General features: G+C 42.5%; 1 protein-coding gene across 4 annotated transcripts in view; it reads left to right on the top strand.

The window, feature by feature from the left end:
* The window catches only part of PLEKHA4 (pleckstrin homology domain containing A4), a 56,385-nt gene that overhangs the window by 8,466 nt on the left and 30,015 nt on the right, over positions 1-17,904 (top strand). The window contains exons 1-2 of one of the 4 annotated variants that reach the window (XM_088142729.1): positions 4,222-4,662; positions 17,541-17,649. In XM_088142729.1, coding sequence (XP_087998855.1) covers positions 17,566-17,649 — 84 coding nt within the window. In that variant the 5' untranslated portion in view covers positions 4,222-4,662; positions 17,541-17,565. Of the gene's footprint in view, positions 1-4,221; positions 4,663-6,499; positions 6,803-15,715; positions 16,164-17,540; positions 17,650-17,904 lie in introns of those variants that run through there. The other 3 variants (XM_088142728.1, XM_088142730.1, XM_088142727.1) reach the window with 3 other exon arrangements.

Genomic DNA, 17,904 nt, shown 5'->3' with positions numbered 1-17,904 from the left:
TAGGACAATAATTCTGTGAAGAGATGCATAGGATCATGTTGTCAGGGATCACAAAGTGAGTTGCTGGTGGAAGAGACTGGGTTACACCAATCACATGGACTGCTCTGAAAGAGGATATGCATTCTAGTAGCCTTGTCTATGGGGATTTTTATGTCTAGTGTTCCTGTCCTGGGCACGCTTTAGATAAGTATTTCTCAACCTCAGCAAGTTTACGATGCATGGACTGGGGAATTCTGGGAGTTGAAGTCCATGCATCTTAAAGTTGCTGAGGTTGAGAAACACTGCTGTAGATCACGATTCATCAGAGCTGGAATTAGACCAGACTTTTCTAATCTGCCAACCTCCTAGTGAGACTTCAACTCTCAGAATCCTCTGCTGGCTGTTGAATTTTAGGAAGTCTGTGCATTTGGATGATATTCAGTTGAGTAAGTTGAATAAATCTCTGCCTTTGATCCCTCAGTATCCCTTTACCAACTTTTGGGATAGTCCTGCATTGCCCCCCAAAGTTTATTTGATTTTAGTTTATGATGTGGTATGAGATGGGCAGTGACCAAATTTGAAATACAAATAAATAAAATAAAAAATGAACCTAGCAGTGTCATTTATTCAGTAAACTATGATTAAGCAAATCATGGTTTAACAAAGTGTGAACCTAGCTATGACCCTATCAACTGTGTTTGATTAAAGCCTTTGTTTCATTGTAAAACAATCTCATCAAGGACAAAATGTGTGGGTTCCAAAGTCAAGCGTGATAAATGTCAAGATAGGTACTAAGCTATTATCAGTTTCTGAAATTCAGACTGAGAACTTTTACTTCTGTAACCAAAAAGCACCATCTGCATGGAAGGGAGAGATATAAACCGAACTGCAAAACTGAGGTTTGCAGAACCCCCACAAAGAAAGAAACTTCCAAAGAAATTTCCCCCAGACAACCCTGTGAGAACTCGCTGTGCTTAGTCATCACGGGACGTTGACTGAAGGAGGGAGGGGATTTCAATGTAGCTAGAATGTATACAGGAAGTGTGACAAGCAGCACATTTTGCTATGCATCCTCTTTGTGTTAGCTTAGAAGGAAGTGATGATGGGGCATTTGCAGGCCCTGGGAAGCTTGCTAGTTCATTGTGCTTGATCCCTTCTGCTTGATCCCTTCTGCAAGCTGTGGCAGTTCTGCCATGGTTTATTGTAACTTTAAAATCATGATTGCTGGCTTGCCTTTCCCAAGCAAACTAGGAAGTGGAAGCAAAAATAAATCAGGTTTCTAACTTTAGGTCTTTAGGAGCAGGATTCAAGACAGAATTCTTGGTGCTTGTTTTTTGTCCATCCATCCATCCATCCATCCATCCATCCATCCATCCATCCATCCATCCATCCATCCTATTACCCTATTTATATTCCATTTGTTCAATGTTTAGTTATTTATCCTAATCATTAGGATAGTCGTACTAATTATTATGGAATTCAAGTAGCCTTCCCTAATTGACTGTCCTCCAAATGTATTGTTTATTGATTTCTTTATCAACTTTCCAAGGTTGTCTGACTCCATAACAACTCTGGGTGGCATGCAATATTAAAAACAGTTTGAAACAATATAACAGGTAGGAAAAAACTGATAAATTAGAGAGCAATAAAACATGCAAACAAGATGTTCCCAGAAAACACCCACCACACACCCTAGCCCAAGGCCTGGGGAAAAGCTATCTTTTTAAGACTGGTTTAAATGAGGTCAGGGTAGGGGTTGTTTGGGTTCCTGGGGAGAATGCTGTTCCAGAGAGCAGGCCCACTTTCTGGTTCTCATCAGAGGACAGGGGATAATTGATGGGACCCCACGTGTACCACCTCTTTCTGATCATACAGGATGGGCAAACATTACAGGAAACAGATGGTCCCCCAAGCCCTACGCCATATAGAGCTTTAAAACCAGCACTTTGGATTGCATCCAGAAGCCAAGTGGTAGTTATCGAAGCATACTGTGACATTCCCATAACTACCTGTGCTACTGTATTCTGGACCAGCTGCACCTTCTGAGGGGTCTTCAAGAGCAGCCCCATGTAGAACACACTGCAGTAGTCCACACACAAGGTGACCAATGTATGAGTGACTGTCTGAAGGGCCACCTGGTTCAGGGACAGGTGCATTAGGCACACAAGATGAATCTGTGAAGGGCTTTTCTGGTCCCAACTGCTCCCCACTCCCCAATAAAGAGCTGCGAGTCCAGGAAAACAATTGTACACCAGTCCCATATTGGGAAGTACAACCCCATTAAGACAGAAAATATCTGGGCCTGGGTGGTCAAATACCCACAGCCATTCAGCCTTACTAGAGTTGAGCTTCTTCCTCCCATCTCAGATTGCACAGCTTCAAGGCACTGGGACAAGACCTCATGGCATCACTTGGTCGACTCAGGGTCAAGATATACAATTGGGTATCATTGCTATATTGATCATACTTGATCCCCAAATTGATGGATGACCTTGCCCAGTGGCCCAGGAGGGGTGAGGGCATCAAGCCCTGAGGTACCTCATCCATTAGGGGCTTCTGGCTCAATCTCTCCCCTGCCTCCATGCCAACACCGAGCGGAACCAACCACAGAAAAAGGAGGAGAATCACCACACCACCCTGCTCCCCATTTCTAATCCAAGTACGCAGTCCAAAAGAATACCATGATAGATGCTATCAAAAGCTGCTGAGAAATCAAGGAAGACCAGGACAGTTGTACCACCTCTATCCAGGCTGCACCAGAGGTCATCAACAAATGCAAACAAGGGTGTCTCAGTACTATCTCCCAGTCTGAAATCTGACTGAAAAAGGTCTTGATAATTCATTTCCTCCAGGACCCTCTGAAATCATAGCCCAATCATCTTCTCAAAATACTTCTCTAAAAAATGAAGGTTGGAGACCGGACAGAAATTTTCCAGAACTGTTGAATCTAGCAATGGCTTCTTGAAGATGCAGTGTACTACTGCTCCTTCAAGGCAGGCAAGGCTACCACTTCCCACAGAGATGGTAATACTACCACAAGGACCCAACCACAGGTCATCTCCCAGGTAGCCTTCGCTAGCTAGGAAGAACATGGATCTAATAGGTGACCAGGTTATAGGACTTGCCCAGTCAGAGTCCAAATCCAAGCAAATCACAGTGACTTTATCTGCCAAATGCTTAGAATATTCTTCACAGTAGCCTGCAGATACTACTGTGTCTCAACCTTCCCCAGGAAAGAACAGGTGACTGGATGACTATCTGCAAATGGAATAACAATGGAAAAATAACTACATTTTGCCACTGTTATCACTGCAATGTCTTCCCTAGTGTGGGCTCTTACTCATACTTGGTCAGAGTCATTCTTTGTCTTTTGTATTAGGGCTATGATTTGCAGAATTCACAGCCCTACATGATCATGTTGACTTGGAATGCTGAAAGTTGCAATCTTAACACATCTGGAGGCCAGCAGATTAGGGAAGACTACTTTGAACTTTCCATAAACAATATGTTTGCTTTTCATGTCTTGGAGGAACACTGATCTGGCCATAATTAGCTACTGCTGCTTCTGGAAAGTTCTGGGTATTTTGTGTTAAAACCAGTTTAGGGTCTCTGCATTTGTACAGAGAGTTTATCATCATCTTACAAAACATTCAACTTATTCCTGGCTCTAAAAAATAAAACAGGCTGAGTTAGGGTGAAGTTTGATGCAGGAAAGTGGATTGTTCAAATAGCTCTCAATGCTACTGCTGCCATTTGCTTCGCTACCTCACCCCTACAATGTAGAAACAATCTGAAACAAAATCTCCTATCCCTGCCAGACACATGGTGGTTGGGTTAAGAATAAAAAATATTTTAAGAAGTGGATGATCTTTGCTGCAACTATGTCCCAATTTCTGGAAGGGTTTTGCCACCAGGTGGTGCCAGAGGCTGTGGCTTCTTCTCCCACCTTAAGGGGACATCAAACCCATTCCACCTCACCAGTCAAAAATGTCTCTGTCAACTTCCTAGATCTCTGTTTTTCTAAAGCTTTGAGACCACTCCTTTCCCAGAGTTAAGGTCAGGAATTCTGGCGCCCATCACCTCTTATATGAACCTCCCTCCCTCCTTCTCTGTGTATGTTTTACCCTCCCCCAAGCCAAGCCCCCAGGAAGGTGGAGTGATAGATCCCCAGGACTGAAATTCAATCGCTTTCCTTTATTCTTCCTCCCCTCTCTTTTCCTAAAGCTGCAGAGGAAAGGGAGAAGAAGAGAGGGAGAGAAAAGTATGATTAGGAAGATTAATAACAGAGGATTGGACACCTCAATGTCTAAGCGCTAGGAAGCTAAACATTGTATAGGCAGACAAGAGGGGGATCTGGAGGGAAATGGGTAGGTGGAGAACAGAGAAGAATAGATAGATAAGAGGACTACAATGGGCGGAGAGACAGACTGATAATAGAAAGGGGAGCAGACAGAAGGAGTGCTGAAAGGAATGGGTAGCATTAGAGATGGAAGATGAGAGGTGACTGGCACAGAGGGAAACAAGAGGGGATATAGTGCCCAGATACCAAATGATGTCAAAGAGCTACGGCTCTGGAAACCAAGGAAGACAGAAAGTTTCCTGGGTCCACTAAGCTGCCGAGGAGGGTGGTCCAACTTGCTTCCCTCAATCTACCTAGAGATTTGGCCACCAGCCAGGAGCCAGGTAAGAGCAGTGATTCATCACTTCCTCTTAATATTGCCCTTAGTGTTTGCAGACTCCCAGGTGGGAGTGGGTGACCTACAGGCTGCAATCGGATTGCAATCGTTTGCACAGAGTGCAAACGTGATATGTTCCTGCAGTGGGAGGAGGGAAAAGAAAAAAAGTGGGTGTCAGACACAGAAATTGGGATTCCCCCGCAAAAAGAAAAGGGGTTTTGAAGAATAGGTCAGGGGTATCTGTGGGTGGGGGGTCCCAAAAAGTTAAGTGGCAACCATGGCCGTACAATTGAAACTCTACTGCTTTTTATGTGCATTGCACATAATTGTTGGGTGTGGTCACCACCTTGACTTTTTTGACAGAAGTTGGGGAAGAGTGGCCCAGCTATTGCTTATTTCCCTCTGCAGTGAAATAAATTGTACCTCAGCAGAAAGAAAGTTGTCTCACTTTTTTAAGAAGGAGGAATTTGCCCTCAGAATCTAGTGCTCTTGCTCCCAGGAGCCTCCATAAATGCTGTACGCTCAGAGAGATAATTCTTTGAGTTCAAGAGCAACTTTACCTGCCTTGGGGTGGCTGTGATCCTACACCATGCTGATTAGCCATGATTAACTGAACTATGGCTTACTGCATTAGTCCAATGTTCAGGGTTCATGTTATGCACAGGATGGCAAACGAACCACAGGCTGGGTGTGCAAAACACAGAATACTAAAACGTAGCTGATAAGTGTATTCCAGAAAGGAAAGGCATACGTGGGGGGGAGGTGACATCACCACACAAATGACACAGTGAAACACATTATGTCATTGTGGCTTGCACCACAGGCCTATGGGAAGGACTGGGGATACGGACAAAGGTCCTTATTTGCACTCGGAGAGGCCTCTCCTGCCTTAGTGGGTCCAGGGTGAGATAGGATGTGGAGCCCTGCTGGACCCCCACCCTTAATGAGGCTTGACTTCAGGGCCGAAGTCCCAGAATCCAAGCCTGGAGGAGGTTTCAAATGATCAGAAAGTAACCTCGAGGGTGGAGAGCAGCTAACATGACTTCATTTTTTAAAAATGCATTTATTCCATGCGTGTTCGCTCTTCCTATGAGACGTTGTTTATTTCCGAGGGCTTCATACCTAGATTTGGTTATCTAAAGGGGCCTCCAGGATTTAAAACAGATGCAAAGCTCCTCCAGCTGACAACAACATTGATCTCATACAGAAGCTTAACAACAATGGCTATGTGTATCTGGCAATTTTAACCAAGTGGGTTGGGTGATTCTGCCTGGCCCCTGTGCTTAGTGGGTGGTTCAGATGCTGAACAATTCAGTTTATTTGGGTTATCTTAACTTCGGAGGACCATTAGAGGGCAGGAAAGAGAGTCTCCTGTATGCCTGTGCTGCCCTCTATCGGTCCCCCGAATTTCTGCAGTCCAGCTGCTATAGCCCTACCGGAGTGAACCATAGTTAGTGAATCCCGGGTAATCATGTTCTGTCCGCCCGACCAGTGTTTCCAGAGTCAACATCTGCTTGGTTATGTTTAGTTCTTTCGGCTGGCAGCGCCCCGCGCTCCCAGGCTCTTCTGCGCCCGACTGCCAATTCTTTGGTGCTGAAGGATTTGTTGCGCTCCTGTGGTTTTTCACCACCAGCCGGGCGACACTGAAGCAGGTGGGGCCCTTCGTTTTCCCGCGCTGGGCTGCCGTAAGCAGCGTTGGAGGGAGCGGGGCCGATGAGGGAATAACAAACAAACAAACAAAAACTTTGGTTACTTTAGGCTAGCTGTGAATTGTCTCATCTAAGGCCCTTAACACCCCCCCCCACACACACACGCTTTTATCCGTATGGGCTAAAGTGGCTGGAGGCGCCTTCTGGCTTCTGGGTGGGGCTGGGGTTATGCGGACAGGCGAACCCCTGTGACTGATGCGAAGTCTGCTTCTTCGCCCCCGCGACCAGCTGCCCCGGCCCCCTTTGTCTCAGCTGCCGCGCTCAAATGCCAGCGGATGAATAAATGAAGCGATCCAACGGCTAAGAAAGTACCGCCAGCTATTCCAAAGCAAACCCCACCCAGCCCTCGGATAACTTCGGCACACCCTGCGCGAGGCTCAGGGTTCCCCGTTCGTAGCCCACATCGCCGCGCACCGGAGAGAACCAGCCGCGCTGGAAGTAAGGGAGAGGAGGGGACGGGGGCCTTTTGCAGACGGAGGCTCCAGGGGCCGCTCGCCGTGGGTTTGGGGAGTTACTGGGCGTGGAACTCGACCTGTTGAACTCATCCCGTTGGCTGGCCGGCCGCTAGCCTCCCAGGGCTGTTAAGTCTGATTTTAGCCGGCTCGCGCGAGTTTAATCTAATGGGACGCTGAGGGTTAACCAGTTCATCGGGACAAATTCAGTTGCAAGATTTAGCATTGCCACTTGAAGGGCAAAAGCGGGATCTTCAGTGAAAGCTGGGAGCTGACAAGGTTCCAAACATCTGGAAAGGATTGGGCGTCTGCAGGGCTGCCAATGTACTCTGGTTCCAGGGGTAGCATGAAACAGGTGCCCGTGCTGCAACCCCTGAGCAGTGCTTCCAGGGCACCAGAGGGGAATTTCAGCTGCTGATCTTCTTCCCTTCCCTTCCTTCCCTTCCCTTCCCTTTCCTTCCCTTCCTCAGATTGGATGAAAACTCAGGCAGCTTTTCCTGCTAGATCTATGCCACTAGCAGGATAATTTGAAATCATATGTAATTTTCCATTTTATGATCATAGATTGCACGTCCCTAAGGAGCGGAAGCCGCCTGCATTAAATGCTGTGCTTGCATCGAAAAGGGCCTTGTTTTCAGTGGCCTAGTGATCTGGAATAGTGTTTGGAAGGGCTTTCTAAAATTTCAGCTTCAAGTTATAATGTATGTATTTTCCCAGGCAATTTAAACTCCAGGTTATTGTTGGCTCTTGAGATGCATTGTTATATGGGGGTGGCGTCTTTATTCTGCATTAGTTTGGTGATACTGCACTTAATCACTGTAATTGTCTCGCTGCATGCTGTGTTAGAATCTCAGGATGAAAGCCGGGTTAGAAATATGAAAAACAAATATATAAAATGTAAGGTCAAATAGAGTACCATGAGTCACTTGAAATGTGACTCTATTCATTGAAGATAGTCTAGAACAGCAGTTCTCAAAGTGTGGTCTGAGGGTTCCCAGGGCCCTTTCAGGGGGTCCACAAAGTCAAATAAATATTTTAAAATGACTCAGTTTTAATCTCTAATACAGTAAATATCAGTAGTTATAACCCACATAAAGCAAAGCTCTTTGGGGTCTTCAAACATTTTTAAGAATGTAAAGGAGTCTCGAGACCAAAACGTTTGAGAACTGCTGGTCTAGTAAAATGACTAAAAGGGATAATGCATTACAGGTTCAGCTATTGTCTGTGCCATGACTTTTGTTAAACTTTTGTTTCTCCACTTTTCTCCATCTGCTCTATTAGACGTAAATTTATTTGTATAAATTTGTAAGGATGACAACTAACTAAGGAATGTGAAGTACTTTAAATATTCCAGTGTTATGCAAATTATTACCGCTGTTGCACTTTTAATCATGCTATCTTAAATAACCATCTTCAAAAGATTCCACTTTTTTCGTTCTGCTTTTGAAATATATGCATGTACATTTGATTGATTCTGTGCTTCGTAAAATTGCACAGTTCATCTAAACAAGTTAATTGCTTGGCAGTCCCTCTTTAAGCGAGACCTTTGTGGGGATGTTCTTGGTACGAGTCCTATGGAGGAATCCATGTGGAAAACATTATAGAATTGATCATTCCTGTGGATTCTTGAGGAATGAGTTTCAGGCAGCAGGAGATCTTTGGTCAGAACTCCATGTGGGTGACCCATTCGGAGATACAGCATGTTTTAGCTGTTTTTCTCCATGGACATGGCTCTCCCCTTAGGAAGGTGGAGACCTATGTGGTCTTTTTTTGTGATTTCTTGAACCATGCTAGCAGATAAGCAAGGTAAGCTTTGAAAGCGCAGAGCTGCCCAAGCAAAGTTATTTTCCAGCCCTAATTCTTTTATAGGTTAACTCTGTGCAGCATAGTATGCATGTGAAGGATTGCAGTGTGTAGCTACAACTAAGTGCACCTGGAAATGAACTTGGTTGAACACTCTCGGGTTTGCTACTGAGTAAACACACACAAGATAGGCTGCAGACTTCATTCATTTCTTTAAAGGAGATAAGACATGTTCACAGGTAAATCTTCTATGCTGAGTTCACCCATCACACAGCTACAATTTTATGAGGTACATTTTGGTAAATATACCAAAATTAGCTTTGGGTAAATATACCCAGCTTGCTGGGCTCATTTATCATGCGAAGCCAAAACCCAAATCATAGCTTAGCATGATGTGTGAGCCCGATCTTCTTGTGGGGTCCATAGGACATCATCTTCTGGTGGTAACCCTCCTTATGTGTTTCCATTGCCAGATTGGCTGCAGTAATCAGTTAAAGAAGGGAGCTGGAAAAGCTGCACCATGCCTTTGGTTTGGTAGTGCACTCAAGCTTTAGAAATGTATACGATCAGAGATGGAGGCACAGCTCTTACCTGGAAGCTGGTAGCCTTTCCAATCTGATGTTGCCGCTCCCAGAATTCTGAACTGATCCTCAAGCTGGATTGGAATTTTGAGCATCATAGACCCAACCCACCTCAAAGGTGCCAGATAGAGGAAAGAAAATGAACCCGGTGTGGAAGTTCTGAAATAATAACATGGGCAATAAAGATCACACACATTTTCTTGATAATTGATGCACAATGATTTACTTACGTGTAGAATTGCTCCAGCTTAAAAGAGTGATGGGGTAGGAATTAGTCTAAAGGCTGGATCTGCCTCCCTCCCATACACACAGTGAGCATGCCAGATGATGTCAGAGGACAAGGTAGTTAATGTTTCATCCCCCGTAGCATACATTTTTCCTTGCACAATGAGACAAAGAAATTGATCTTCATCTCATCCTGTATGGAGAAAAGTTAAGGTGTCAACATAAGACAAGGTGGGGAGACTGCAATCCCTGCTTTGCTGAGTAGGAAGTAGCTTTCACTGCCCCGTCCATTGGAGAAATTGCAAGTGGACTGTAGCACAGCCATGCTATTGTATATGGTCCGACACAAAATGGGCAAGGTGGCCTGTCCAGTCTTGGCTCCTCCATGATTACTTCTTTGCGGAAGTTATGGGGTGGCCAAGACAGAGCTGCCTTTGAAGACAGGTCAGCTGTAGCACCTGTAAACGTGGCTTTGGGGATGTCACTTGCTTGACCTGGCACTTTCCCTTTCAGAACCACAGGATGGATAAGGGAAAGTCATGATTGTAGGTGTTCTGTTTGGGGCACTTACACGCGGAACTTTGGAGATCTCAGAGGAGGAAGATTTGGGGAAGGGCCTCATTCATAGCCAGAGTAGGCCCATGGGCTGAAAGTTCCCCATTCCTGCCTTGTAACCTATAAATTAGAATCATGATTCTTAAATAAATATAACTTCTAAAGATGAAACAAGAAACAGATCATGCAACAGAGCAGGATAGCGATGAAAAAATCTTGAACAGGTTTCAGTTAAACTTTGTGGCTTTGAAATTGGATAATAGAAAATGCCTTGAATGTTTTCTCTTTACATAACTTTAGGGGTGCAGCCTAAACAAGGGGTCAGAGGTAGATCATCAAAAATATTACTCAGTATGAGGTGGGAGTTGGAGGGCAACAGAGGAACTTTTAGAAAATGATTTGTACATGAAGGGCAAGGAAATATTTGGGAGGGAGAGGGTCATTTATAGAAGCCAGAGCTGAAGCGCTTCACAGTGTAGTGCAAAATATGAGTATCTGCTTATTACTGCAAAATGGTGTTTAGTGCATGGAATTATTTGGAAGTTGACAATTCTAATTGAACTAACATAGTTAAAAGCTATGCCTTTGTTTTAACCCAATGGTTTTAAGGGCATGGATGATGAACCGGTGGCCCTCTAGATTTGGCTGAACTCCTATTACCTTTGATTGTTGACTATACTGGTTGCACCTGATGAAAACTGAAGTGCAGGAACACTTAAAAAAGTTTCCATCTCTGCTTTAGGAAAAATATGTACAGCATAGAATCTTGGAAAATAGGGTATATTTAGAGGAAGGATAAGAAGCCCATTTTGAGCTCAATTTGGGGGGAAGGAGAATTATATGTTTTCCTAAATGTAATATGTTCTTGAATTCAATGAAACTTAAATTCAAGGTAAACATGCATAGAATATCTTGAGTATGAAGAAGAACACTGTAGGATAGGTGGGAGCAGTCATACAAGGCCCCCAGGCTCTGAATCTCCCAGGATTGCATCACCAAAATTTTGTAGCAAATTGCCCTGTTCCAATGGGATGTTAATTCTTTTTACAAGCAAAGTAAGCACTAAAATAGATGGGTTAAGCCCCCTGAACCCTTCCACAACAATTATTCAGCCCTATTGATACATTGGCTATGATGGGATGAAACACTTCATAGGGTCCCCCTCTCTCTTTTTTAATATAATTTTACTGAAAGTTTTAAAAACGAGTAAAAATTAGTACAAAGTAAAATAGAATAAGAAAGAAAAAAGAAAAAGGAAGAAATAAAAGAGAAAGCTAAAGTAAAAAAAGAAAAAAGGTAGAAGAAAAATAGAAAAGAAAGAAAAAAGATGTAAAGAAGTGGCTTCTGATCTTTACAGCAATTATATGTACAATTGTAAATTTACCTCTTTCTCTAAAGTTACATTATGACTCTCTTCTTTCTATAATCTGTCCTATCTAATTGTCAAAACCATAGATCATAAATTCATTTTTTTCTGTTTTACGCAAAAAGTCCATAAGGGGTTTCCAGTCAGCAATAAACATAGATAATTGTCTTTTCTCTAATCAAACAGATCAATTTCTGTCATCTTCACAGGTCCCTCTCTTTCCAACAATGGTTCTAACTGAAGAACAGTGTCCTATTATAAACTCAACATGAGGGGTTTCCAGGCAGACTGGAGTGTATGTCTTTGGCTGTGGGTGGAACAATACGTGTCCTCTTGCGAATAATCTCTGGAGTTTCCTTCTTTATCTAGGGCCTTCTGTATTTGTGTACTTTCTTTTGGCTTCTTGTTCTCTTCAGAAGCAGTTGGGGAAGAGTTAAACTCACCGGACAGCTGCAAAAACTAATTTGACCATGTAAATACTTAATTTCATCCTGACCTTTGGTCAAACTGTGAAGTGCCAGAGCTAAGCCACGGTATTAGGGCATTTCAAAACTTCTTCTGTGTGTTCTTTGGGGGTGTGGGGGGGGGGGAGAGGGAAAGAAATGTGAGTTAACATCCTGAACGAAGCAAGGAACTGCTGTGGAGAAGTGCACCATGCCAGAGTTGGGGGCATAATGGTATAGTCCACCATAAATGCCCCTCAATACTTCAACAGCTATCTAGCTTTTAACTACTCCATTCAGTTTTTTAAAAAATGGTAATTACGTATCATTTTATTTTCTTCATATTTGCATTTTGTTGTGTAATGCCAGTTTGTTGAAGGACAACATGTTCGTGCATAAAATTAAATCAAAAGAAACTTCCCAGTACCTCATTACACCTCCAATGCTCAAACAGCATTCTTGCAATTGGCAACTTCGAGAGAGATTCCATGCAATAACTTTTACCAACTCTAGTTGCCCTGCTGGGAATGATGGGAGTTTTAATCGGGTGCTGCAGTAAATCACCCGCTCTTCAGCAGCTCTTTACCTACTGTCAAAAATATTTATATAGCTATTTGAAGCAGTTTGTGTTTGTTTCTTGAATAATGTTTACAACAACCTGTTTTATTATACTTGGCAGCTGAGAATGAAACTACATTACTTAACCTGGGTGGTCCTCTGCAAGTTAAGCATCCTTGGGGAGCTGCCAGGTCCCCAGATTCTCAGTGGAACTCATAACTGGCATTTATTCCTTACTTCCTGCAGGGAAAGAAAAAAAAAAACTTTTTTTTCCTGGCATTCTCTTGGCAATGAGTCCAGTTAAGCACTTAGGTTTTCTGTGGGAACCTGGAATGATACTATAATCAGGTGCATTGTGGGTATGAAAAATGGTGGGTAGACTCAGAAACCTGATTCTGAATGCTCGGAGGACAGTACTTGCTGCCAGCTAAGCACACTGGTTGCGTCATGTAGTTCTTTGTCTCCTTAAAGCTGGAATTGGTGCCCGTCCCTCACACTAAATTTCTCTCATCTTGAATATGGACCGGACCTCCATGGTAGAACAGATTATTTCAATCCGGAGAGTCCAATTTCTGGTATCTTCTGGAAGGGCTAGAAAGACTGAGATGTGACAGGGTTACCTCAAGATACTTTGCTGCAACAAGCCATAGGGCAACTCTCCCTTGTCTTCTTGCCCTCTGCTGCGGCAAAGCAGATTCAATATTTGACTGATTTGGCAGTTGAATCTCCCTTTAATAGAACTGTATCATGAGCTACATGTGAAAGGAGAAAGCAAGTTTAGGAGACATAGGGCATTCCATGTGGCATACAGTTCCTTCTCCCAGCATCTTAGCATGTCACCCAGCATCTGCCCCCTGAAGCAGCTGTCTTACTTTGCTTTGTGGTAGGGCTATCTCTGAGTCCTGAAGTCCCACCATCATTCAGGTAGAGTAGCCTTCCCAACTGGGTGCTTGCTAGACATGTCAGGTTGGCTGGGAATGTTGGGAATTGGAGTTCTGCCATTGTTTAGAGCATTAGATGGGTAGCGTTAAATGTGATGGATATAAATTCAAAGTTGTGTCTTATGTTCACCAATTACCACCTGCCATAATGCTTTATCACCAAGGTTGCCTTTTCCCCCCCTTTCAGTTGCTCCAAAAGTGTGATCTGTCGCCATTAACTGGTATATTTTCTTAAATAACCTTGAAATGATTGAATCTGAAAACAAGTGGATGGCTATACAAGCTTCTGGTTGGATTCCACGCATTGCATTGAGCCAACATGTGACTGGTTTTCATTTATATGTGAGTCAGCCATTTGACTTAATATCAAGTGTGAACCCATCCATTGAGGCTTACTCCTCCCCAAATTTAAAACAAAATCATAGCTTTGCATGATGTGTCATTCTAGGCAGTGAACTGTGTAAATTAGCATGTTAGAAGTTAAAGCAAGAGGAATGTCACTCGCCACTTTAAATTGCATTGCAATGAAGTGTCTTCCTCATCCTAAACGTTATAGTCCTAAACATAGGGATCAAATAAGCACTGAGCTTGGAAGCAACCTATCCACGTGTCACATTTTGCAATATATAATGTATTTGTTAGGAAGATTCTTCTTCAGCCCCATGGTTTTGGGGAGGGCAAGCTGTTCTTTTCCAGTTCCCCCATTGCAACTTACTGCCCCCATGCTAAATATTCCATCTTTCTCTATGGCTGCAGGCGAAGGCAGTGACGTGATGTTCCTCAGATTCAGTGTGGGAGGTTGAATAAGGGCCTTCAATGCTCCCCTTGCTGTTCAGGATCAAGGCGGGGTAGGGGGGTCCTTCCTGAATCAATGCTCCATTCATCCACTTGGCGTCATAGCAAGGGTGAGAGGTGGGAGGGAGAGATGGAATGCAAAGGCAAAGTGTGCCAGGAGTTACGGAGGTGCCCTTTGGTGGGGATCATGAGACAAAATATGTTGCCAGCCTGTGCTGGTTGGGAAGGAAGTTTTGTGCAGAATGCCCCATTCATTGTTTTCTTCTTCGCCTTGTTATGGTGGATGGTGTATACCCACTGGTCTACTGATAAACATCATTAATGGATGGGCCATCAATACTGCCTACTACCATATTCTCTCTACAAGATTCTCTGGTGTCTACAAAGGATTTTGAGCCCCACCTGTAAGGTAGAAGGAGGAAAGTAAAAGTGTGCTTTGCTCAGAGAGCACAGAACATCCCTGCATGTAGGTAGGCACAAGCAAAAAAGGTTCTAAGGTTTCCTGATGCTAGATGGGTGCTTTTATTCTGTACTGGGCTAAATTTTAAAGTAGATTAATCCTGGTTCATCTTGGCAGACAAAACTGGATCATTCCAAGAAGGGCATTTTCTATCCAAGGAAATTTGCAGGGTTAGTTTTAAAAGAAAGGAGGAGTAAACAAGGGATGACAGGTTTGAATTGTGTCATGTCTGTTCCATGTAGCATGATGGAGATACTGTTTGCTGTTAAAAAAGTAATGAATTAAACTTACAGTGATTCTGAGAGAATGGTTTTCTGAATTCAGACAGGTCAGAGAGATGTTCACTATGAAAAGTCACAGTTCAAGGGAACTGGAAAATCTTAAAAGGAGTGACAGAAGCAAGTATATCATTTGGTCTGCTTCTGGATCTGATCTCACTCTGGTTTCCCAGGTTGATGCAGTGGCCATGAAGTCCCTTTATCAACTTCAGTTGATGCGCCAACTGTGTCTCTACTTGGAAGAAAATAACTTCTAGTTTTGGGATCTTTTTAGACTTCATTAATGAATGGGCCATCAGTACTGCCTACTACTATCTCTTTGCTCAGGTCTCTTTTCTCAGTACTTGATACAGGTAGTCCTTGTTTAGCAACTGCCCTGTTTAGTGACCACAGTGATGAAGGTGATGACAAAGAACTTTACGACTAACCCTCACATTTACAATCTTCACAGGTCTGTAAAGCAAAGGAAAGCTGAAGTAAGATCATAAGCACAGTCTCAGTTTTACTTAGTGACTGCTTTGCTTAACAACCAAGTTGCCCATCCTGATTGTGGTCACTAAATGAGGACTACCTGTATTGAATTGATTTAATTCATATTGGTTGTATGGAAATACTGTATTTTTACAGGATTTTTAAAGCATATTTTATATTTTACACTGGAGGTGTGACACTGCGGGGGGGCAAAGGCTGCCCTTGGTCTTTAAGTGGTATCATCGGACGGGGGGCGCCCTCCAAAAATTGGGCAGGACAGGACAAAGTTTTACATTTGGCAAAGACAAAAGTTTGATTTCAGTGTTAATGTAATTAAAAAAATTAATTCGATACAGTTAGATTACTTCTTATGTATTTAATAATTCTTTCACATTAAAATTTACATTTCGATACAAGTTTCAGAGGGTCACATGCGGTACTCCATTTACCACTTTGGGATCCATTAATCATTAAAGTTTTTTAAAAATGTAGATACAATTTGCAGCAACAGCATTCCTGTTCAATAGACAGAAGCCATGGTGTTTGAGAATTGTTGTAATTGCAGCCTAGTAGACCTGCAGGGTGTCAGGTAAAGCACAGTTGTGCTCAGCAAAGTATGAATTATGCATGGAAATCAACAATGACAAAGAGTGTCATTGGTAACGGAGGAGCAGGAAGTTCAAAATGCCACTTAAGTGTGAATCAGAACTGGCCTGCGAGAGTTAAAATCTCAGATCCTTAGAAATGTGGAGGTTCCGGTGTTTAACAACAAAGGGGACAACTAACCACAGAATCCTGCTGGCAAGAAAAGAGATGGAATTTCCCATCTCCAAGTCGATACTGTCTGGAAAGAGATGCCAGACACAAGCAGGTGGGTTTGATCCAAAAATAACTAGAGGGAATTACTGGCTGGGGGCTAAATGGGGGAGCAAGTTTTATAGTTTCAATACTCCATTTTGAGTTTCAGCTCCATTTAAAAGAAAAAGAAAAGATAAATGGGGCATGCAAAAACTCCTATAAATATATAGATGCAGGAATGAACTAAAAGATTTGAATTGTTTGTACCTCTTTCTGCTTTTAAGAACTTTTAATTCTGTGCCCCCCTTTCAAATTCTGTTCTCAACATAAATTAGGGAAAGACAACAAAACAAGTTAATACAGATTTTATTTAAGTTTGACTGATATGAGGTTCTTTGTTTCTTGAAGACTATGTTGTAAATGTGAAGAAAATGGTTCAGAAACATAAATTGTGGGGAGGGGATGGAAATGAAGGAGAGGTTTGTGGGGTAGAAGTAAAGATTTAGCAGGGAACAATGTTTTTCCTATTTGGTGTGTTATGATTAACAGAACTAAAGAACTTTAACTAAAGCAGGCAAGGGCTTTGTTAACAAAATGATCTAACAACAAAATATGTTAGCAAATCTGGCCTGCATATTTTCCACAATAATTCCACCAACACAAAGGATAGCATTATATTTCTTTACTGAATATGCATTTCCTCTGAATTTTTGGAAAAATGGCTAATAAGAAGAATACCTAGAAAAATTACTCATTCCTTTAAACATAATTTATCTTGGGACTTAAAAAAAACAGAAAGAACAGAAACAAGAATGCTGATATGCTCAGGCATTGAATTTTGGGTGGAATTCAGGATGACGAAGCTCTGATTACAGATATCATAAGCCAGTTTTGTGTTTAAGCGTTATTCTGGTTGCCATAGGTGACAAAAGAATTCCAGGCAGATCAATTATCAGGCTGATGGAACAAGGTTGCTTGCTGTTCTCCATTTGTGGTCTGAAGTTAGCATAGAAACTTGTGATTCATTGGAGAAATTCCGCAAGAAACCCTGAACTTTAGATCTGTCTGATCCCAATTGGCCAATAAATTCTTTTGCAGATTTGTAACTTTCATGTACAAGGCTGCTATGAGAAGTGAGATTCATATTTCCTTTTGCATGTGAAGTAGGCCACTGTGGTTTGTTTGACAAACCTGGATTAGGACAATATAGTATGCTGGACAAAGACCACATAAACTTTTGTAAAGAGATGGGAAAAGAAATGAGGATTAAAGAATTGACCAAATATGAATTGATCAATTGACTGGTTGGGGTTAAATTTGATACCTTTTGAAAAGCAGAAAATATATGCTCTATCTTTTTCCAAACCAATTGTTTCAAATGGGGGGTCTAGTACTTGTGAGTCCCCCTAAAGCATCACGTTTATAACATAAGTCTTCTGATCTTTTTCAGATTAACATCGGGTTCGTAGGAGACCATGTCAGAAGGGGACCGACCTAGAAGTGGTCTGAGCATAGCCAGCAGCACAGCCACCATCTCTTCGGTCTCCATGGGAACAAAGGTGAGGATCTGGAATTGATGGGAATCTTATAAACGAGACACAAAAAGACGTCAATGTTCTATTTTTTTTTCCTGAGCCTTGTTGGGTTATCACTCAGTTTTATTTTCAAAGAACTTCAAAGTAATTGGTTACCTCATGGGTTGAAAACTTGCGCTTTTAAAAAATATAATAGAGCCCCATTCCAAGAAAGGAGGAAAACTCTAAAACCTTGCGTAATGATTACTAATCCTCAAGCATTTACTCTTGTCCTCATGT

This window comes from Python bivittatus, unplaced genomic scaffold, assembly GCF_059951505.1.
Source record: "Python bivittatus isolate LINGU-HERP-01145 unplaced genomic scaffold, Pbiv_v1 ctg000440_np1212, whole genome shotgun sequence".
Taxonomy (NCBI): domain Eukaryota; kingdom Metazoa; phylum Chordata; class Lepidosauria; order Squamata; family Pythonidae; genus Python; species Python bivittatus.
Note: the sequence above shows the minus strand (reverse complement) of the source record. Positions and strands in the feature narration are given on the sequence as shown.